Below are 22,879 nucleotides of genomic sequence, written 5' to 3'. Positions count from 1 at the left end.
TTCTCCAGGCACCTACAAACGTTTTCCCCTTCTCTCTTGTGCTATATTCTACCCTTAATATGTACATGAGCTTATGTACAGAATCTCAACATAACACATATTTGGCTATACCTTTTAATTACACAACCATATTGCTGTACTAAGACATAACTACACCTGACAACCATTAAATTAAAACTACTTTAAAAAAAACACATATGGCCCTGGGGTTGAAAAAAACCCCACAGTCAATCAAACATTCACAGGTCATCCTTAAATATCAAAATGACAAATGCACTAGAAAGAAAGAGAGATTTGAACTTACTCGAATATCCAAGATAAGAGACTCCAAAGGCAGAAGTGGTTAACAGGAGAGTTCCCAGCCACACAACTAAACATGCAGCCAAGTTGTGTTTGCTGTTGGTAGGGAAACTCCAGGTGAGCTTGAGCTCCTGATCAATCCCTGACATGCTGGGTCAGTCCACGGCTCTGAACTACACTGTTTGCAGAAGGCTTTTCTCACTATTATCATCAGAAAGAAGGCAAGGGTTGTCTCCCTTTGAAAGAGGCTGACATATCAGCGAAGGAAGAGAAAGCAGAGCAAAACTACTACGATAAACCTCCGGGGTGAGCAATTCTGCAAGAGCCCGTTTCTAGCAGGACTCAAGTTTTAATGGCTGTGACCCCCTCACCATCAAGGGCACTGGCTGTAAGAGCAAGGGCTATGTTTTAGAGAAAGTACTCCCCAACAAAAAGAACAATTCCCTATTTATAAAAGGAGAAGGGGAAAAAACCCAAAGCAAACATCACCATTGTTTCTGTAACATCTTAATGGTAATCTCAGTGGAGTGGATCCAGATCCTGTGGAATCAGCCTCAGTCTTACCTGCTGGTTCCTACACTAAATATTCCATGTACTTTACTGTCGGCTTGAGCCAGTGTATATTGGCCTCTTCAGAGGAAAGAAAATTGGTGTCGGCAGCCTCCTGAGCACATTTTAATAATCAGCCTGATCATGGGTGCATGGCAGCTGCTCGATTGATGGTGTTAGACAGCGAATAAAGAAAGATGCCAGCAGTGCCCTCAGATCTGACATAACGAGGGAAACATCAGTCATTTGGCTAAAAGGCTCATAAAGGCTCCATCAGCTGTGACACAGGAGTCTGTCTTATGCAAAGCTAATGAGGAAATGTGGCAGTGTTAGCATTCTCTTTAGACAGTAACAAGTTGCGAGTGAGCTGCATTTCAGATGAAAAATTCAGCTGAAAACAGGGCAGTTTTCACAATCTTTGCCTAAATAATACGCTGATGTCTGGGAAAGACTGTTAGAAAGGAAAAGATTTTGAAAGGGTTTTAGGACAGCCATTCCCAATGCCAGTAGCCTGTATATTGATTCCCAATTGACACCGCGTGTACATAAGGCTTAGCTCATCTGATTAGATTTTGACCATCCTCACCACGGATCTCAGACTCACACAGGCTGCTATTCCTCCCTTTTATGCTGGGAATGACTGGGTGTCGAGTGGTCACCAATTAACAAAAACTGGGCACGAACAGGGCTTTCTAATTGATCGACACAGACCTGAAGGGAAGTAGTGGAGGCACAGCTGCATAACCCAGCCCTGCACTGGCCTGCTGTTTTCAGCCCCTCAGGGCTTGGGAAGCAGCAGTTTGGAGTCATTTGAGAACACTGCCCATCTCTCCTATGTGAATATTTTAAAGCAGTTGTTCTCCAGGAGGGTACAAGCAGCTAACCCTGCCCGTGTATTGGGTTGCAGGTCTAGCCTGTGAGCAAAGCATACCCTGGAGCTGTCAGAAGGATTGCTCTGGAGGGTAAGGTAACAGAAGGGAAGTGGGGAAGAAGAGACTCTCAGGTGAACTTTCAGTCAAATTTCCATTTCTAACAACTTCTCCCATTTCAGTTTCCTAGCATGCTGATATATTACACTAATTATAAAAATGACCTTCTCCCCTTGTACATTTTTTCTTCCTACCACTGCTCCAGTCAATAGATTTACAGTCTAATGTTATTTCTGTGTATGCCATAAGAGCCATTCCAACAGCAACAGGGCATTATGAAAAAAAGCAGTCAAAAGGTAATTAGAAATCTTGCTGAAATGTTATGTTTGTTACGTGAGGATTACAATGAATGATTCAATGAGCCTCAAAGTTCATCCTTAACATTGATAAGTGGGTTTCTGCCAAGAAATGCACAGCTGGTGACAGCAGGGATTCAGGGTTTGGGAGGGACACACACTTCTAAGGTGAAATTGGAGACAGGGATTAGAATTGGAGAAAACAAAGGAGGCCTTTATTCCTGGAAATGTTAAAGTCATTTTTCAGTGGCAAAGGAAATGCCATTTTTATAGCACATACCTAATCTTTCCCTTAGTTTTGATAGCAGATGTTTAGTTATATAGGTACAAAGTGGGATTCCAGTGCTAGAACAAAAGAAAAGACCATCAGGTTTTCTGGCTGTCCCTCAGGCACAGCAGCACCGTGTCTCACTGGGCTATGGCCTTGCATGTGCCACTTCATCTACCTGTACCTCCAAGCCCCACGTTAACAAAGCAACAGAAAAATGAAATATTGATAAGCAGGGTTAACTTGGTGTACAAAGAGCTGTCAGAACAGAGACCCCAGCACGCTGGAACTGCAGATGCACCAGAATTACCCACAGGTCTTCACATCCTATTCCAGACTTCCTATTAGTCTTAACGTCCTATTCCTTCCCAAAGAGACACTGCTAATTGCAACAGTAATATACAGTGTAACCTGCCTGCAAAAGGCAATCTGCTAAAATAACAACTCCTACGAGGTTGTTCCCAAGCGCTCTCAACTGCTCTGAGTAATGTTTCATTTTTCTTAGAGGTCCAGCTCAATTGCATTTCAGCAGTCCTCTGAATGACCATTTACAACAAGTTTCAAAATAATACTCGTGGATTGCAGCTGCTATTAAGGTTAATTAATTAACATTTCTGAAGACTGTTGAGGTTCTTGAATGAAAGGTTACACAGTGTATATCAGTGCTTCGCTGATACTAGATGAGAAAAAAAATACACTTCTTAAGAAAATTAATTCTCTGGACTCTTTTTAGACTTCTGTGCTGTAAACTAACTTTGTTTAGTTGCTTTCTTTGTAGTAATGACTTACAGACCCTAATTCCTTTCCTGGGAAGAGACTTCAAAATTGCACCAGCACTTTGGAGCACCCTGTGAGCATCAGACAGTTACACTGCAAATGGTCTAAGTGCAAAATTTTTTAACAATAGGGCTTTATTTCTGCTGAAAGTTAATATCACTGAGGTATTTCACTGTTATCTAGCTCCACTTGCACTTACATTTGCTTGGTAATGTGGCTTTGCCAAGTTATATTAATATAAATTATAGATTATTGTTTTGGGACACTTTTTTTTTTTCCTCCCCAGCTTGAATTTTAGAACTACACAATTTGTACGTGGTATTATTTGCAGTTTACTTGCTACAATGTATCTGCTATAACCACATTGCCATTTAGTATAATGTATTAGGTTAAGGGTATATACTGCCTAGCTTGTGAGAAGCCAGTGAAATTTTTGTGAGAAATAAATGCATGCCCTAAAGCCATTCCTGCAAAAATACTAAATGGTAAACAATTACAATGCTTATGCTAAGCCCTGTGTTAACAGCTGCATGTATTACAGACTGACACACCGAACACTGATACAGCAGTGGCGGTACAGGACGTATTTAAAACCATATTTCAAAGCTTGTAGCATGCCAACATGCAAATTAATAAATTCCTCTTTCCAAATGTCACCGGCACGGTGATTTCCTGCCAGCCGGAGCGTCGTTCTCCTGCAGCAGTAAAAGTAACACAGTCAATCTCCTCTGAATCCTATCTCCCCTGCTTCCTGCAGGGTCCCTGGGAGTTTATGATTCATATTCTGAAAGCTGTATGCAGCAGCCCTTTGGGGATATATATTAATGAAGAAATTTTCTCAAGCCAGAGCTGGCTCTTTATTGGAGTACGAAGGGTACAGTCTGTTCTGAGCGGCTTTTTAATTTCTCATAATTAACCCTGCCAGAATTAACATCGGTGGCACCACTGACAGCAAATTAAAGAAGCCACATCAGCAGTGTTAAAGTTTTTTCTGCCTTCCCCTCTCCCTCCTCCCCTTTTCAGCCCCCCCCCATTTTCTGTGTGTTTAAAGAAGAAAGTTCTCAAAGTCTGACAAGACGATCATCCTGTCATTGCACTAAGAGCCCTGCTGGGATAGGTATGATTAGAGCATTTTCAGACTTCCCTGCCGTTAATACCAAGCTATTTCAGCTCTTAACTGGCCACGTGCCATGTAGATTTGTGGCAAAGAACCATGGTTTCAGTTTCTTTCGCTCCATGAGGTACAGTGGCTCACCTGATCTCCACTGTGAGTGATGGAACCAAGATCTAAAGCCCTCTGCAGCATTCAGATGGTTTCTTCTACTGACAATGTATTAAAAGCCAGATCAGCTGTGCTTTGAATCTCTTTAATCTAGCTTCATACCAGCCCCTTTTACACAATTCTGGGCAGATGATGAAAACATACTATGAACACCAAGATACCCAAACAAACATGTTTTTTCTTCTGTTAAGCCAGAAATAAATGTGTTAAGTTTTGATATTCCTGCAGCCACTTGAACTGAATTTCAGAGAAGGCGAAAAGGGACGGGCCAGCAGTATATCCTGTCTGATTTTCTCCACTGCATGTCTGAGAGGAGAAAGGGATCTCAGAGAAAGCCCAAGGTGGTAAGTGCCATTATAAGAATCACAGTTCAAGGCCCCCTTGCCCTGCAGGAGTGCTCTGAGCACCAAGGCTCTAGAGGTCAACACTAGATTGGCTTACACAAATATTTACCCCGTTGTTTGATCATTTGCTGAAAACTGACAAATTATCAAGTTGAAAGGTCTAACAAAGGTGAGATGTGTTATGACTGCTGCTGTTACAGTCACACACCAGCCTATCATGGATGAAGTAAAAAAAAAAATGCTCCCCATTCACACACGTACCAATTTCTGCGGAAATCATATTTATTGACCCACTTATTCCCTCACTCTAATCACTGCCTTTCTTTAGCAATAAATGAAACTAATGGTCATGGTCACCCTGCTTTCTGCAGGAGAGAACCAAAGGCACAAACATCTTCCCACAGGGCCATGCCAGGAGATGGTAATTTTAAAGCCACCAGGAGAACTTCCAGTACTACCCTGCTACTCCGGACATGCTTTGGTTCATCCTGCCTTCTTCCCAGGGGCCCAGCATTGCATCCAACTTAGAATTTCCAAGTGTTAAAACGTTTGCCCAGACTTCAAAACGTCCCTGTAAACAAAGATGCAAATTTTGCAGACTGTGGTATGTGAAGTGTCTTCCACCGATTACCTGGTATGATGCTACCGTAAAACGTCAATCTAAAAAGCCCAAATCCACAAAGCCAATAATGTTTTCAGAGATTTGATAGCTTAAGGCCAAGAGCAGGGATTTCCATCAACAGGGGGTAGAAGTCAGGGAGAACACAACGGCTCTGAGCAAGCACGTGACGGCTAACAGAGGTGCACAGACACACTTCCCTCCACAAACCACAGATTGCACTGAAAAACACTGCAGTTGGTGTAGCGTTGGAAAGGTGCCAGCGCAACCAGAACGATGATATGCTCCTTGCATTGTCATCTGACTTGATAGGCACTGCTCGAACACAATCTGTGAGCAATTTCAGTGTGCCACAGAGACCACCAGAGGGAAGGAATCTGATTTACATTCAGCGGTCTGAAAGGTCACAGCAATGATGGTGCTGCAGATTACTTGCAGATATGACAGCAGCATCAATTGCTTGAGACTATAACATTAAGTGTTTGTGTGTGTCTCGGTATATAAAAATATATGTACAGTTCTGTGAGGAGGAAGCTAAGCTGCTAAATAACTTTCTGCATTAAAGCTGAGAGGCAACTGGGTTTTTGCGAAAGCTGCCATTAACTCAGACTTCTTCTGTGATTAGGGAAGCACAACAACACAGAGGGAATGAGTTTGGGATGTAATGGTACCCTGAATGTTCACAGTGGAAGCAGGAAGGTACGCAGCACCACCATACTGGACTCCTACCTGAAAGGTAGCAGAAAATGAGGAGAGCCAAACATGCCCAGAAGACAAGCTCTTCAGTTGGTTACAATTCCCGTGTAACTCAGGCTGCTTTTTTTGGAATGTCAGTTTGGGTAATCAGTAAATTGTTCTACATGCAGCTGCAGTCCTGGACCATATTCTTGTCCCCCTTTAACTTCTCTGATCTCTAAAAGTCTCAGCATTTTAATTAACTCCCTGTGACTCTTCCCAGCAAACACCACAGTTGAGAAGATTATCAACTGCAGGGGATTTCTGGGGTTGAGTATCCAAAGTCCTTGGGTAATTATGAGAGGTTTCCAATAGGCAGCTTATATTCGCACATCTTTCTGAGTTGGCCCTCTTGGTTTGATTTATTTATTATTTTTGTTTCATTTTATTTATTTATTTATTTCTATCACTAGCATACATCCTTTTAAAGGTCTACCACTGGTCAACTCAGCTAGGAGTGCTGTAGCATAATAAGCCAGGAAAGAGGGAATACACATGAAAAGAAACTGCCAAACAGTGCTCAGAGCAACTGGGAAGGTATTTAGAGCTTAGTGTAGAAAAATCTCTGAAGCCATTTGTTCTGTTTGGCTGCAGTAAAAGAAACAACAACAAGGACACTGAGGTATCAACCAAGGGCTGCAATACAAATCACAGGAAGCAAAATGATTTCTCTAATAACTCATTCACAACTGCATTTCTGTCCACAGCTTTAAGAATCACACAGATAATTTTACTGTAGAGGAGGTGCAACTCCAGGGACCTTGACTCACCTTGGGTACTTAAAAATCTCATGTCAAGACGGGCCAACGTGACTGAATTTATTCTTGCTAGGAAAGAGACAACTTTGAAATGACTGAGCAGAAATATTTAATTTCAGATTAGGAAAAATTTTAATATAGCACAGAGATGGGGGAGATGGGGAGAACCTGTTCATTACCTGTTTAAATGAAATAAAGAAAGCCAAAACTGTAGGCATCATTTCACATTTGGAAATAAAGAGCCAGTATCTGCTATCAGTGACAGCTATAAAAGTCTCACTGACTTCAATGAAAGCTGCAAGTGTGCATCTAATTGAGGAATCTGGATCACAAAATGTAAAGAAAAATCATTTTGCTTAGAGAGTAATGAATATGCCATATTATGCTGCCAAGTAATATTATTGCCATGAAGTCTCAATGAGTTTATGGAACAGATTGATATTTTTATTAGTAGAGAGTAGATTGAAAGAGAGTGACAAAACAAAATGAGGATGAAAAAAGGTAAAAGAAAGCAGGCTTACTGGGCCAAATGGCTTTTTCATGTGCATAAATTGCTACGTGTATTTCTAATTAATTTCCCAATTCAAACAGACAGAAATAAAAAACCAGAGTGTTGCTGTGAACTCAGGAGAGACTCTGTAGACTTGGACAAATAATACTATAAAATGGTTTATGAAACCAGAGGGTTTATGGTCTATAAATAACTTCCATGTATTTTTATTCTTTACACGTACAATATTACTGAGGACTGGATGATAGCTTTTCACTGCTGCCTGGTTGACTTCTTCCACATACACACCCAAGGTAATGACGATATTGATCCTGAAGAGACATTTTTTTGAGACAGATAAAAAAGCCACACAACTGAACTAATAGAAAGGGCCTAGCAACTTAGTGGTAAAGCTGTGGTCCTCTAAGTGAATAGCAATTGGCTGTACAGTTTAAAACCTACATTCTAATAACTTCAGGGGTCTGAGATGAAGAAGAAAAAAAAAAAAGAAAGAAAAAAGAGTAAGACATCTAAAAGATGACTTATGGCAGTTAGTGCCTTTAACAGCCTTTTAGATGGCTACCATATAAATTTTTAGAAATCCTAATATTATTTAAGTAAAAAAAAAAAAAAAAAAAGATACACGTATTCGTCAGTGTAAACAAGATACTCACTAAAAAAATGCTTCTGATCTTTAGGATTTACAGCATGCTCTTTTTTTTGGCTAAATGTGCAATTCAAAACGTGCCTAATTCCTAAAATCCATATATGTGACACTGCCTAGGTTTCCATGACTACTGCTCTGAAAACCATATTAATTATTCAAGAGGTCCATGCCATTCTCCCTGCGTTCCATAAGGAATGCTGGGAAGCACTGTCTGCCTTTATCGAGTAATACAGATATTTAAAAGGACTGCATCACAGCCTCTAAACACCACAGATATTTTCTTGCAGAACTATGACATCTGCATGATAGGTCCCATAAATATTATTCAAACAGTCCAGTGCATCAGTACAAAAAGGGGAAAAAAAAAAAAAAATAAAAACCAAAACCAAAATCCCCAAACCAGAAAAACTCTACTCCTTGCTTTTTTTCTTCTATATTTCAACAATCTTCAAAAAGGTGCTTTAATTCCAGCCTGTTTATCATCCTGATATAATCCTATTTTAAACAAAGTCAACTGGCTTGCATGCAGGAGGGATTAGTTGCCTGTGTTTTTCTAGAGGATATAGTTTCAAATTGTGAAACTTAACGTTAAATCAAATTTCTCACATCAGCTGTGACTAAGCAGCTGTTTGCCATATCTGTTGATCTCTGTATGTTTTAATAACCATAATCAGCGCAAGGAACATTCTTTGCAGATAACATTATCAAAACACAGTGTAACAAAGTGAGGAATGTCGGTGTCGGAGCGGCACATACCACCGCCGACGTCCTGTCACAGCGGAGCCATCAGTGCCAATCACCCCAGAGCGGCTCCGGCGCATTACAGGGGCCAATTACTCAAAGGCAGAGAAGAAAGGGAAGCGGGCCAGACCCTCTTCTAGTGGGAGCAAAACAATGGAGTTACCCCAGATTTATACCTGTGTGACTGAAAGCGTAATCTGGCCCGGCATCAATCTTGCCGACACGGAGTCGCTTGGGATCTCGGATTGGCATATATGTAATACTCAGGCAGCCCTGATGGAAAAGGCCCATAGGATGTGAGAGAAAATGAGAGCTTTTCAGCAGATTTTTTAAGTCAAACCACTGTATAAAGTGCCACTGCTCAGATATATTCTAGATCTCAATTAAATGCTCTCTATTCCTTCCATATTTTAGCTGCAAAAATAGTATTCTTTCTTAAATGTCTATATACTTAGGGAATATTTTTCTGCTAAAGAAAATGTGTTTATTTTTTCTTGCCAGAACCGTCGAGTTACAGCTCTATTGCATTCTCCAGTAACATCCACAGAATATCTGAACATGCTGCTGCCCTTTTACCTAAAGTGGGGATTTAAATGGTAAAGTGAATCTGAATTTCCCCAAAGCAAGGATACAGCCTTCTTTTAGTCCTGTCACCACACAGCAAAAAGTGAAGTGAACAACAGAGAAAACAGAGCTCCAGATTCAGAGCCTATCGGAGTCACAATACCATGAACACATCTCAGGCTGACACTCCCTGAGCATGATCAAATGCACAGTAGTAAACAAACCAAAAAGTGCAGAAATATTTCCAAGTCTTGGAATCACGGGAACACCCATCATGCCTGTGCTTGCTTCTCCCAGTGCAGTGTCTCTTTACAGCACTCCTTCCACATCACCCTCTACGAGCTGCTCTGCATCCTGACGTGGGTCATGGCATAGCAGAGGGGCAGGAGCAGGACCCAGGACTGCGATGGCAGTTTTTTCTGATCATCTCCCACATCCTGTAGCATCTACTTTCCCCTCTCTCAACATCTGCTTCCATTCCTAATGTTTGCTGGATGAAAATCTCTCCCCTCGGGCTCTGTTCAGCACCCAGCACAATCCTCATCCCCCCTCAGTTCAGTTGTAGCATCAAGACACTGATATGATCCAGTTAATATAATATTACATACAATAATCATTTCCAGTTGCCTATTTCCAGGTATGGGTTGTGGTTTTTTTTTTTTTTTTAATCTTCCTCCCAAACACATTTCACTAACAGGGCACCATCATTACTATTATTATTTACTATTCAGATTGCAGCTCCAGTGCCCACAGTGAGCGTTCTTTATTACTCCCAAGTTCTCACTTGCCATACAAAGTGCTCCATCCAAATACAGATAAAAAGTAATTTCCTCCAGAGCAAGGTGTGAACTGAGCATACTTAATTGTGCACTGTTATATCAACTGTATAATGTTGCAATAAAATTCCAAAACAATGTGATTAAAAATTATACCAAATGAGGATACCTAGGTGCCATAGCCAGTCAAAGCGCATTTATCCAATCTAAATTATATGCTAAGCAAATAAAATAAACATGCAATTTGCTAATTAAAGTGCACTCTCATGTATCCTGTAACCACCATAAATTATACAGCAACATTTAATTTTTTGACTGTTTAGCAACGTTTATGACTGCTTTACTAAATTAAACGCAGAATGAAGGGGAGAAATTAGGAGGAAAACACTGCTTTTCCCCTCCCATTTCCTTTCAGATTTATTTTTTCCATAGTTTTGCTGTTTTGTTATTTATTTGCACCTTCCTTCCTACAACAGCATCTTAATTTTACGGCGGATTTTCTCCATTTTTACTTCCAAAGTGTATGTTCTACCCTATTCAATGACAGCTATTTGCTTCTGCAAGTTCTGTCCAGTACAGAAGTCAGAGAATTTGAATTATTATTATTATTATTATTATTTGAATAATCTTTTCATAATAATTCTATGTTGAAAGTCCCCATATTTGGACAAATGACAGGAATGATGGGGTTTTTCCCCTCAAATAAGATGAAGATTTTTCAATCTCTTCATTTCACCCTAAACCTACTGCCCAAGTCACAAGTGGCAGCTGACTGGGTTCTAGGGGAAGCTGTGAGCCTTCCATCGTCTGGAGTCAAACACTGAAGGCATTCCTGGATTCCACTCGAGGGGAACTGTGAACAGTTGGGGTTTGTTTCCTTTTAAAATATAAGAAAAGTCTCAGACTCTGTTTGCCTGGCAACCAGGTCAGCTGTGCTTTAGACTTCTCACAAACCATTTTTTATCCCGGCACACAGTCAGGTAAAGAGGAGGAGGAGTGGGGGAGTGGAAGCCACTGTTCAATCCCTTATTCGACTCTTTTCTACAATGGGATTAGTTATGGGATCTGACTCTTATCCCAGTTTCTCACTTCTCCATTTACCACACTGCTTCCTCCCTTTGCACTCATACAGAAGGCAAAATGCCCAAAATTGGTCGAGTACGGAACTCAAAGTGGTTCATTTTCGAATTCACACCCAACACCCAGATATTAAAATTCCTCAAAATTTTCCATCCGTCGAAACTTTAGAGACTATCTATAACTAATATGCTCTGGTAAATTAAGAAGAAAGCACCAGACCACAGGACAGCCTCTGCAGTTGGCCATTATCTCAAACAACAGAAGACACTGCTCAGAAGCACGAGCACTGGAGCTGATGTTCTGCACCCAAGTTACCTGCAGGCTCCCCAGCCCCTCTGTCCCATTGGCACACCAAACCCCCTATAAACGGGGAGTTCCTCACAGATTATTTGCCCCACCCTGGGTAGCAGTGCTCCTGAGACAGTTTGGCAGATTCCCATGCATTCTGCATTCTCCAGAAATATGGAAGAGTTCTACGCAACTTTAAAGATTATTAAGGGCAAGAAAATCTTTCAGCTGAAGCCAAAGATCATGTCAGGAAGACCCAAATGGCTGTACACAAACAGGGTACAGAAACTGCTATTAGGACAACCTTCTTACAGAGGTCAAAGTCCTTTGTTGGAAATGCACAGCATTAACATCCTAATATTGATAAATTCATCCAAAAATTAGAATCTTTGCAGAGCTGCTTTTTCTAGAATATCCTACAAATATGCTAGGAGAAACTGGTCACCAAATACTCTGCACAGAGTGGGGTAACCGAGAAACACTTCCTCCAAACCTTTTAGTTGTACTTTAGTACAATATTGTTTCATACATGTCTTCCTTTCACAGCAACTGAGGTGAGTATATCTGTACTTTGTTCATTACAGATGTCTTTTTAATTGGTATTACTTTGCTGGGAGGAGTCACCTCAGTGCTGCCCAATTTGCAGTTTTGCTGCAAGACCTTTTCCCTTAGAAATACTCCTAAATTCCTGTCTTCAATGAAAACTGCCTCACTAGAACAAGGAAATAATTTTGCTATCTAATCTGCCTCCCAAAACCTTGCCTAAAGACAGCTCCTGGCTCATTGGTAATTTATTTTTTGGAAAATGGGGAAAAAATGCAATTCGTTTTGTCTTTCAGACCATCCTTTTTCTAATTTTTCCTACTGACTGGCATCTAATAATATTGCTTCTGCAATGAACAGAAAGCATTGGATCCTCTTGAACACAAAACGCTGCAATTTAGGAAAAAGAAAAAGAAAAAGGCAATTTCTTCTTCTTCCACACATACAAAGATATGTTAGCTAGAAAATATCCTTTATGCCTTGCCCACAGGGGGTATGACACCACCTCTCAAATCTCTGCTTATGCCATGTGATGCAAAATAATTTTAAGTACTAGACAGAAACAGTCCCTGCAACCCTGCAGGTTTAAGGATGAATCATATTTTCTGCCCTCAGAATTATGTCTCCATCTGCTTTGATTTTTGGGATTGGAACTAGATCTTGGACAAAGAAAGTTGATGCCAACAGCTTGTGAAGCCAATGCCCATCAAAGGGGTGTGCTAGTTTTAAACTGAACAGCCTGTGTCAGTAGGTATTGTTAGGCTGAACACTCCAGAGCAGGGACAACATGTGTTAATTGAGGGGAACCAGCAAATGCGTAATTTCAGGGTTATAAAATGGATTTACTTAGCATAAGTGAGATTCTAGACTCGGTAGTATTTGGCCCAGTTGTTTATCAAACTTACCACATTTACATATGACCTTCTTCAATCCCTCCTCCCCACCTGCCCAGCTGAGAAAAATCAATAGTGCTTTGTTGTAGGGTTATGAGAAATTCCAGAAGTGCAAGATAAGCTACTCTCTCGGTTCAACCCTAATAGCCAATGGAGCTCAAGGGAACTCACAATTACCAGGGCTGTGGCTCACTGTTTCTGTGTTATTATGACTTCAGAATATTTTAGTGCTGGAAAAAAAGAGTTGTCGTGATTTCCAAATTTCTTTCTGCAAGATACTTTCATATCATGTCCTGGGAAGCTTTCCTATGAGGCCTGAACTTTTGGACAAATGGAATCGGAAAGTCTCCACCTTCTCCTCCCCTCATGTAACAGTGAGGTTATTTTTAAAGTAAAAACAGTGGTAGAAAACATTTTTAATTAATTCCCGAATTATTTAGAAGAGCTCATTTTATATAAACAAACAAACAAACAAAAAAAGGGATAACTGAGTTCCAATACAATTCAAGCACCTTGTTTGTAGAGTGGGATTCATCTCTGTTTTCCCATTGTGAAGTCAAAGTAACACCACAGGAGTGAATTGCATTACGACCAGATTTCCCAAAAATAAAAGAGACCACAGCCCTGCCTGTTGACCTCTGCGGGATTTTTGCCTAAGTGATTACTGCAAGATAAAGCCCTCTGACATAAAGAGGAATGAAACCGAATTTTAAAAGAAAAAACGTGTAACAGAAAATGCAAGGCAATTATCCGATTACTAATAGGAAGAGGTACAGAGCCACGATGTATAATGTTCAAGGGATTATTCAGCTTTGAACAATGCTTGCTTAACAGCTGCTACCGAACTGTGGTTTGTGTACTTGGCAGAGAGTTTCATTAATGATAATCTACAGTGTTTACAGCCCATAGGCCTCTAAATATGTTAAGAACCTTTTTTATTTGTATTTTATAATCCTTTCCCCTTATGTTTTATGTTTTTCTTGATATTTTTGAGATCTGAGGGGGTTTATGTTTCAAAATGATTCATTCTGCTCTGACAACTGCAGAGCAAGATTGCAGTAAATGTTCCCTTGTTATCAAGACTATGTATTTATAAACAGAAAGGAAAACCATCTAAATTCATACCAGGGTTTGGATCACCACCAGCTAATACATTCAGATGCCAATATACAGTGCTCCATTGTTTACATGAGAAAGTAAATGTCAAACAGAGGTGTCTTTGCCAGTTACTAGATATTCCTCAGTCACTCCTTGGATCTGTCAGGTTGCAGCAAATTGAAACTGCCTTATTTTTGACACTGCAGTTGACCTGAACTTCATTTAGAGGAATCCTGCAATTATTTTAAAGGTACAGTATTGATTAAGACCTAGATTTGCTTTAAAATTGGGTTTTCAAATGCTCCCCTGATCTGTTCTCTATGGCAACACTTAGGTAATATCAGGAAAACAGAACATAATTAAGAATATAATTCTGTTGTGGAGGGGATTATGTATTATGCAGTGCACACCAGGAAGATCATCATGATTCAAAAGCCAAGTCACCGAGTCCCGGCTGCAATTGTTTGGGCACACGGCATTTCAGTGGCTGTGATTCTGTCACGATAACACCAAAGGAGATTATTCCTTCAGAGCAATTAGCACAGTTAATTTTGACACAGGACAGAACATTTCTCCCTCAGTACTTCCCCCCTCTTTTGTCCTTCCCCCCCTCCGTTTTTATCATGGGATTCGTGCCCATTCCCTCGCGGATCTCCCTCCCGCCAGGCCGTGCTCCCCGGGGGCCGTGGCACTGCAGAGCCCCCTGCACCCACAGCAGGGCCAGCCAGGGACTCCCAGGGATGTGTTATCCCTGCTCCAGCTGGTGTCACAGGGCCACGAGCACCGCGTCAAAACCCACTGGAGGTTTGGTTTTTCTCACAGTGGCCCTCCAGTGCGCTGAGCTGCTGAGCCAGCCTCACTAAAATGTACACTTGAAAGAAATCCTCTCCCCTCCTGATCACTATTGGTTTCTATAGAAACAAGAAGGAACCTCTGTTCTTCTCTAAATTTTTCCCCTAATGCTTTTTGCAGACTGTATGAAACCCATTTTTTTAAGTTTTTTTTTTGTTATTTTTTAGACTCCACAGCCCTCCATTTCTAATCTCATTCATCCAATTAAAGAACAATAGATTAGATAAAAAACGGGCACGGGGTTTAAATTTTAAGCAACTCAATCCTGTGCATTAACTATCTGTGGTCAATCCGTCTCTCCTGGGTCATTTTATGACTCAAGCATTTCAAAGTAAATAGCTTAAAACAACGGTACATCACAAGAGTTAAAAGGGGTCAAGAGGATATTTACTTAACCACTAGTTGACTTTTTAACTTAGAAATATTTCAGCAGTTACTGTATTTAAATGAAATCCATCTCCCCAGCATCCCCATAAATTACTCTAAAACTCCAGGGTTCCCATCCACGTTGTGAGTCACCACCCCAATGCCTGCAAGTTCTTATTTAGAAAACTGTGATGTTTTGCTTGCTTTGTTATTGTGCCCTTCTCCAGAGACTGCATTTGCACAGGAATTGCTAAGGCTTGTAAATATTGTATCTGCCTTGTTGTAATCACTACGCGAATATACTTGCAGTCAGTCATATAAAAAAAAAAAAAAAAGAAAACTAAGGGTTGTTGAGCCATGAAAAATTTCTAACAGAGGTTTGACTTTAAAAAATTACAGAAAAAAAATCTTTACAACAAAAAGACTAATAGACTACACTAGCCAGAAGGGAAAGCAGTAATACAAAGATGTTATTTGGGACCTACTGTTCTCTCCTATCACAGAAAAAGGAAGCAATAATCATTATTCACACCATCATGATGCAATTTAATGCTGTTTCATAAAAACAACAATGAGCACTCATTTTCAGTGCACACAAATAACTTTCTTTTATAGTCAATTCATATTTACTCACACGTTTACTTGGAAAGTTTAATATTCATGCCCATACAAATCACTTACTGTAGGTAGAGAGTTGAACTAAACAGAATAGAGGTTGATTATATTAGACGATTGCAGATGGGACCAAATTGATTCCTCATGTCGTACTAACACGGTAAAGTGACACACAGGACAGCTTCTGTCCACAGATCTGAAGGAAGAATTCAGTACAAATACTGCTTTTGCTAAAGTTACTGCCCCACCAGCACTGCCAGATTATCAGCAGAGATAAGAACGGAACAATCACGGAGCTGCAGCCTGTGAAGTGGTGTTTGTTTTATAATCCTATGTTGGCCTTTTTTTGCTTTAAACAAATTAAAATCCTTCTGCAGGTGCTAGGGATATTATGAGAGTTGTAAACTGCACAAAGTGCTGTGTCAGATTCCTCCCTACTTAAACTCTAAAAGTCAGCACACAATACTTCTACCACTATATATAATGTTATGACTTTCAGCATCAGCTTTGAGGATCTAGCACAACACTGGGCAGGACTGAAGTCACCTCAAAGCCCTTGGTGGGTCTCGCTAAGGCTCGTTACTCAAAAAGATATTTTTTCCCTCAGGATAAAAAGCATTTTCTTTATTGTTTCTTTCAGTAAATAACTTGCCTCATGTTTTTTAATTTTTTTTTTTTGTTGGATTCAACCTCGAAGATATTAATAAAAAAACATGCCAATGTTATATTTTTTTGCAAAGCAGTCTATCATAGAAAGGACTGTTCAATATTAATTATTTTACACTGCCAGAGAGAACTTGTCCCATAACTAACATGTTTGCAATTTCTTAGAAAACCAGTTATGGAGTTTTTGCTCCATAGGCACTAATCACACTAGTCATCAATTTGCAGAGATTTTGTCCTATTTCACCAGAGAAAAATTTTTTCACCAAAAATTCTGCGTCTACAAAAAATCATTTTCAGCATCAAATTTTATTCCCCTTTGTAATATTTATGACAAAAAAAAAATACAAAAACGAGAAAAAACAAAGCCAAAAATTAAACAAAAAACCCAGCAGTCCCAGCAGAGACTGGCACTCCTCAGAGGTTAACATGAGAAAAGATGTGTACGACTGGATTTCCTATTCCAGCACTCAGCAGTCCATCAACAATACACTGATATTAACAAGGATGGAAATATCGAATGCCTGGTGATCTGCCAAAAAATTGCATGGTACCTACTATCCATTTTCTCTCTTTCTCTCCAGACAGCAAGAGCTCTGTAGAGCTTCGTGCACAGAAACCTATTTTAGAGGATGTATTGTTTAAAGGGGGAACCTGAAAATCTCATGTCAAGAACCAGGAGAAACATGTGCGCCACAGCTAACTATTACTGTCATACCTAGAAAGAATTTAATACATGCTAAACTCAAAGTGAACAGATGTATGGTATAGAAGAGTGCAAGACTTATGTTATTAACTAATTGCTAGTTCAGAAAAAGCTCTGTGAAAGTACAAAATCTCTCTGCCAACATTAGAATGCACTGAGGCCTGCTCGTCCCCAATACGGCAGCGGGGGAAGAAAAGACACCTTATTGAAATTATATGACTTCTAGAACGGGGGAAAAACCCATTTATTTCAAAAAACCTGAAACTTTAGAAGCAGATACACTGATACACTTCATTTTGGTAGCAGCAGAACACGCCCTCACTCTTCACCTTACTCCTGGGGTTTACCCTACACACAACTCCAGGTCCCACTTGCAAGTGTCCACCTCCAGCTCTCCTGGCACAGTTAACAGAACCCTCTGCCTGTTTGCTGTGGCTGCCATTACAAGATTATGTAGCAAAACAAGAATATCCAGTTGTTGGTCATTGATTTATCTATAAAACAGTAACTGTAAAAATGATGGAAGAGGTTCTGCACTAGACAGTCTTGTGAAACAGTTTATTACTTAAGCATTAATGACCCGTTTAGAGGTCTTTACTGGTCAGGTAATGACCAGCTAAAGGAGTTAAGGGCCCGAGGCAAAGCACTCCAATAAAACCCTGCATACAGCATGTGTTTGGTTCTTCCAAATTCTATTAGGAAAGAGAAGCGTAAAGGGTAATGAAAGACATGTCCAAGAGGCACTCATATCAGCCCTCTCATTTTATATTTGGCATAACACACATGGCCTTACTCCAGCGGCACAAATCATCCCTTGTTTATACTACCACCTATCACGGAGAAGAGCCGTAACTGCAGCCGAAAATGGCCAGCCATGATGTTAAGGACCCTGTTGCTTTGGGCAAATAAACCTTCCCCCAGCTGACAGAGCATGTCCTATTATGTGAACACCCAATATCCTTTGCCCCTACAGAGAACACGTGCTCAAAAGGACAAGAAGGGAGTCAATATATGCTGCCAGGCATCGAAGCCAGTCCTAAATCCTACTCCAGCAGTGTTAAGGGTGGAGGAATTAAAATGCTTTCTGTATTCCTCTGCAATTCTACTTGACTGTGAATGTCCACTTTCTTTTTAGTGTTTGCATTATGAGAAGAGGCATATTAAAATGGGAGTTTAATATTGATATCTCCACTCCAAGACTGAGACAGAACAGCTGTATATATATACTTGCCAGTAAATTAGAAAGACAAGGGTTGGAACACTACCCAGGGCCTCACTCTTGGCTTCAGAGGCAGGTAAAACACTCAGGCCCACATAACCGCATCTCGCTGTTAGAACCCCACAGCAGCATTGATTTTGGGCCTGATTTACAGCATCATTTGTTCTTGATAAGAGCCACTTGCCAGCACTACTCAGAAAAAAAGTAAAATACAATCTAAGAGTGGAAATTAGAAAGAAGAGAGGATAAGAGGCCAAGAACTGCTAGAAAACTGTGCGAAGATTCCTGTATTTGCAGGATGAGATGTTCTAGGTATAGGCAAGTTTATGGCCTCAGCATTTATTACTATCTCATCAACAGTAAAATGAGAATAAAACACATTCTGATGACTTAGTCAAAAAGTTACTTAATTTCAGTGTCACTTTTATGCCTATAGTATATTTCCAATGTTTATTTTGAAAACCACTCTGTAGTGTTTACCTGACTAATTATAATAGCTTCTTCAGAGCATTTCCATTTTTTCTGTGTGTGTGTAAACAGCCTTTTAAGTCATGCTCAAGGCTTATTACAAACCTTAACAATCCTTCAGAGCCACTGCAGCTAATCATATTATATCAAGCCAAGTTTAACTCATCTACTGAGTAGAAAAATGGTGGCTTAATATTTACACCTTCCAATTTTCAAGGTTAAATATCTCAGTGCTTTATTTCAGACCATCTGAAGTGATCGCCACATAGTCTAGGTATTTACTGAAATTAAATCTTATAACAGAATTGGGCAGAGCAGAAAACATACACAATATTACATAGATATGATTATTTCTACAGAAACACACTTTGCAGAGTTGAGGATACGAAAACAAAATTCAGGCCCTAACCAAAAGTTGATGCAGTGCACACAGCACAAAGACTGAATTCAAACCACAGCATTTGTTCATTTTTTTCAGAGCCCAATTACAAACTTTTGCAACACAGGGTTAACAGCAGAAGTGCTGACACAACACTAAGTACATAGTGGCGCCTGCAAGCAGCGCTATAATTAATCTAAGTGTACTGTCATTACACTAAACGCTGCTTCTCTTCTGCAGGATCATTCCAAGCCATGAGGCGCTCGCTCTGTTTCTCAGATAACATGCAGTTTATTTCCAATCATGCACGTTTCCAGTCATGGCATGATTTGCTAAAGGAACGTTAGGGTCTTGAAGCGATACCTTAATCAAATCAGAATCTCCTCCTGTAAAACAAATCTTTGGCTTTTGGAGAATTAGTAACATCTAATGCCTTAGGATAGAGATGTGAAACTGTGAGCTGAAAAATGCACTGCTGGAGACCATACTCAGCCTCCTTGCTTCTAGCCATTTACAGGTACATCTATCTAGCCTCCTACCTACACACCTCCACTTTATATGGCCATAAACCACCAATGCAGTGTCTAAATTATACCCTGAAAACTCCAGGTTTGAAATGGCTCGTATGAAAATTCACCTCATGTGGTTTATTCATTTCTGCAGGAATACAAGGCTCTGATTCCTCTTGGATGGAACTCATTTAAACAAAGCCCAACCGCAAAACCCATAAAAATTAAGGCGTTATTGGTATTTATGAAGAGATAAATGTAAACTCAGTGAATTTTGCGTAAAAGGCTTAAATAGACAAAAGAAGCGGAATCGTGCATATGAAACACTAACTGCATTCACAAAGTTAGTAAGTGCTTTTTGAATTAATACTTTGAAACACACATTAAGAGGGAAGAAAAAAAAAAAAAAAACCCACCACGTCTGGAAACCTGTTTATTCACGCACATTCCTGATTTTTTCCCTACTGCATGCCACATCCACCGAAGTCATACTGTCCTAATGAACTAAGAAAATATGGGAACAGAAGGAATTTAAGTATTTGAAAATATCTATCTGAAGCTAGTAGTTTATAATTGATAGATATTTATTCAGAATATATGCACTTCAACAAATGCTATATTTGAAGCAATTGTCTATTTCCAGAACTGGGAGCAAGCTATTATGATTATGTTTATGAAATTAAAATACATATACCAGAATTATTTATTCTTCACTTTTCATATGCATGCCGTTGATTAAAGATCAATCAGAATGCTACAGTGGGATTTCTATAGTAGTGACTTTAACATGGAATCAGTATGCTAAACTCATGTAAATCACTTTGGAAAAATCTTAGACTCTTCAGTGTAGTGCTGGGTGAACTTATATATGGAAACTGAAAAAATACACAGTAAAAGTCATTGGCAAGATTAGAAGCTGTGTCCACTGGGCCAGCACAGACCACTGAGTTGTTCAGCATCTTTGTCCTTTGCAAACAGAGTAGCAAGAGTGAGAATTAGATAAGATTTCTTCAGAAGCGTGTGTTTAAAAGACACACCATCGAGCAGATGCAGCTCAATTGTTCATACAAAGGCTACTGTGCTGAAAAATCAAGTAATATTTTCCCCCCAATAAATGTATTTCATCTAGTAAACAAAAGACCACAGCACATATACATACTCAGAGAAGCCACAAAACACGCCTGATGACTACTCTGCATTTCAAGAGTGAATAATGATTACAGGCATATGGTCCTAACACAGTGTGTCAAAACCTAGAGCAAAGTAATATTAACAAAGTAATCATACTTATTCTTTTATATCTAAGGATGGCAGTCCAGAAACGTTTTAATTTTGCCCCCCTCCTTGTGTTGGCGGTGGCATTCATGCAACTGCAAAGGCAGATAGACCAGGAAATTAATCTGGCTGCAAAGTAGTTTCCCTCCCTCCCATTCCTATCCCCTCTCCCACCTCCCCCCCCCCAAAAAAAAAAAAAAGAAGAAGAGGGAATGAGCAGGACCAGTCACCTGATTCATTACAAGACATCCTAAGGCCAGTAGCAGCACAAGGTAGACAGAACAAATGCATGGCTGAGGTAAGGCTGGACGGCAGGACAGCACTGATCAGATATGTGCGAGATGGAGTTAATGAACAACACATCTACAACTGACAATATCTGGGCTATGATGTTTTACAGATGCTTACACAAATATCCATGGTTCTTTATTCCCTTTGTCTTTTCAAGCTTTCCAACTCTCACTTTTGGAAATCCAAACTACCTCTAGCTCAGACAACCACATATAAAACTTATCACTGTAACAACTAACAACACGACCGTGTCCTCTGTGCCAGGCAGCAGGAGCACATCAGGCCATTACTACAGAACTGGAATGGCCAAACTATGCCAGCTCTGTTATAGCCTGTAGGCACACCTGTAGTTAGGAAAATGGAATTTAACATTCACAGCACAACCTCACTGAGCCCACCAGTTTGCTTAGTGGAATAGTCCCCTCAAGTTCAGAGAAAGCTGCCGAGAAAGAACTCCTAGGCCAATGTCCTAAAATGTTCAGAAGAGAAGTGGCCAAGGGTGTCCTGTCCAGCACCAAGAGACAAGGCAGTTTAACTGTGTGGCAGGTGATATTCCATCGCCAGGCACACCTGGTTAACCCTCCACACCACCAGGTCACAAGGACGCCTCAGAGGACTGAGGAGTGCAGCGGGTTTTGGGAGGCACAGACAAGTCCTCAGCTACTGCCTCTATATCTACCTAATCCACCTTTACCTTCCTAACATTCTGTCCTCAGCAGCGTGAAAGATCTGCTAAAACCAAATCAGCACATGACATCGGGAAGCAATTAGTGCTTTGGAGGCAAAGCAGTCCCCCGTGGTGTGCAAGTCACGATCCCCCAGGTCCTGCTGATCCTCACGGGCAAGGCGCTCCCACGTTACAACAGCTACCAAGACTAAAAGTAAGGATCCTAGTTATTTCGTCCCATCCCTACCAGTTAGAAAAAAACCCATATAAACACTTCAGACCAAAGACTCAACCACCCTCCTCAGGTGAATCCCAGGCCACAAAGCTGCAGGATCAGACTTACTTCTGCGACTGCTGCATTTTCGGCTGTGCTGATGCTCATCTTCAGGCAGGTGCACAGAGGCTGGTTTCTCCAGGATAACCTCTCCCTGGCAAGGGCAGCAGGCTCTGCCCCCTCAGGCTGCTGAGAGCCCCAAAGTCATGCTTTCTCTGCCACCGGGTTAGTACAGAAAAGCCACAAAGTGCTATGAAGGCAGAAGCATTTTTGGAAGGTTTTGCCAGTTTCAAGGAGACAAGATGGGCTCAGATACCTCGCATCAGAAGAGGGCTGTAGGCACCAGATCATTAGTGGGCAGATACAACCCTGAGTCAGAGCTGTATGCCAGCCCTAAAAGGCAGGAGCTCAGACATCACCGTGGATCCTGCATTTGCTAGTGGCTAAATCTAGTGATTAGTCAGCACTGAGAGCTGCTGAATCACTCTTCAAAGGCACCTATCTCCCTGCTGACATCAGCAAGGCAGCCACACACTCCCCTGAAATAGTCTGGGCTGCTCAGCTACAGCCAGTACCCTTCTACTAAGCCTGCACAAGG

The 22,879-nt window shown here is 40.6% G+C and overlaps 1 protein-coding gene across 6 annotated transcripts in view; it reads right to left on the bottom strand.

The window, feature by feature from the left end:
• The window catches only part of AFF2 (AF4/FMR2 family member 2), a 329,690-nt gene that overhangs the window by 274,221 nt on the left and 32,590 nt on the right, over positions 1 to 22,879 (bottom strand). Inside the window, exon 1 of one of the 6 annotated variants that reach the window (XM_027882170.1) lies at positions 22,351 to 22,430. The exons of the other annotated variants lie outside the window; for them this stretch is intronic. Coding sequence (XP_027737971.1) covers positions 22,351 to 22,367 — 17 coding nt within the window. The 5' untranslated portion in view covers positions 22,368 to 22,430. Of the gene's footprint in view, positions 1 to 22,350; positions 22,431 to 22,879 lie in introns of those variants that run through there. 6 annotated transcript variants of the gene reach the window in all.

Source organism: Empidonax traillii, unplaced genomic scaffold (assembly GCF_003031625.1).
Source record: "Empidonax traillii isolate 1590-97213 ecotype Southwest subspecies unplaced genomic scaffold, ASM303162v1 scaffold102:size1114253, whole genome shotgun sequence".
Classification (NCBI taxonomy): Eukaryota; Metazoa; Chordata; class Aves; order Passeriformes; family Tyrannidae; genus Empidonax; species Empidonax traillii.
The sequence above is the reverse complement of the archived record's forward strand: the minus strand, read 5'-3'. Positions and strand labels throughout refer to the sequence as shown.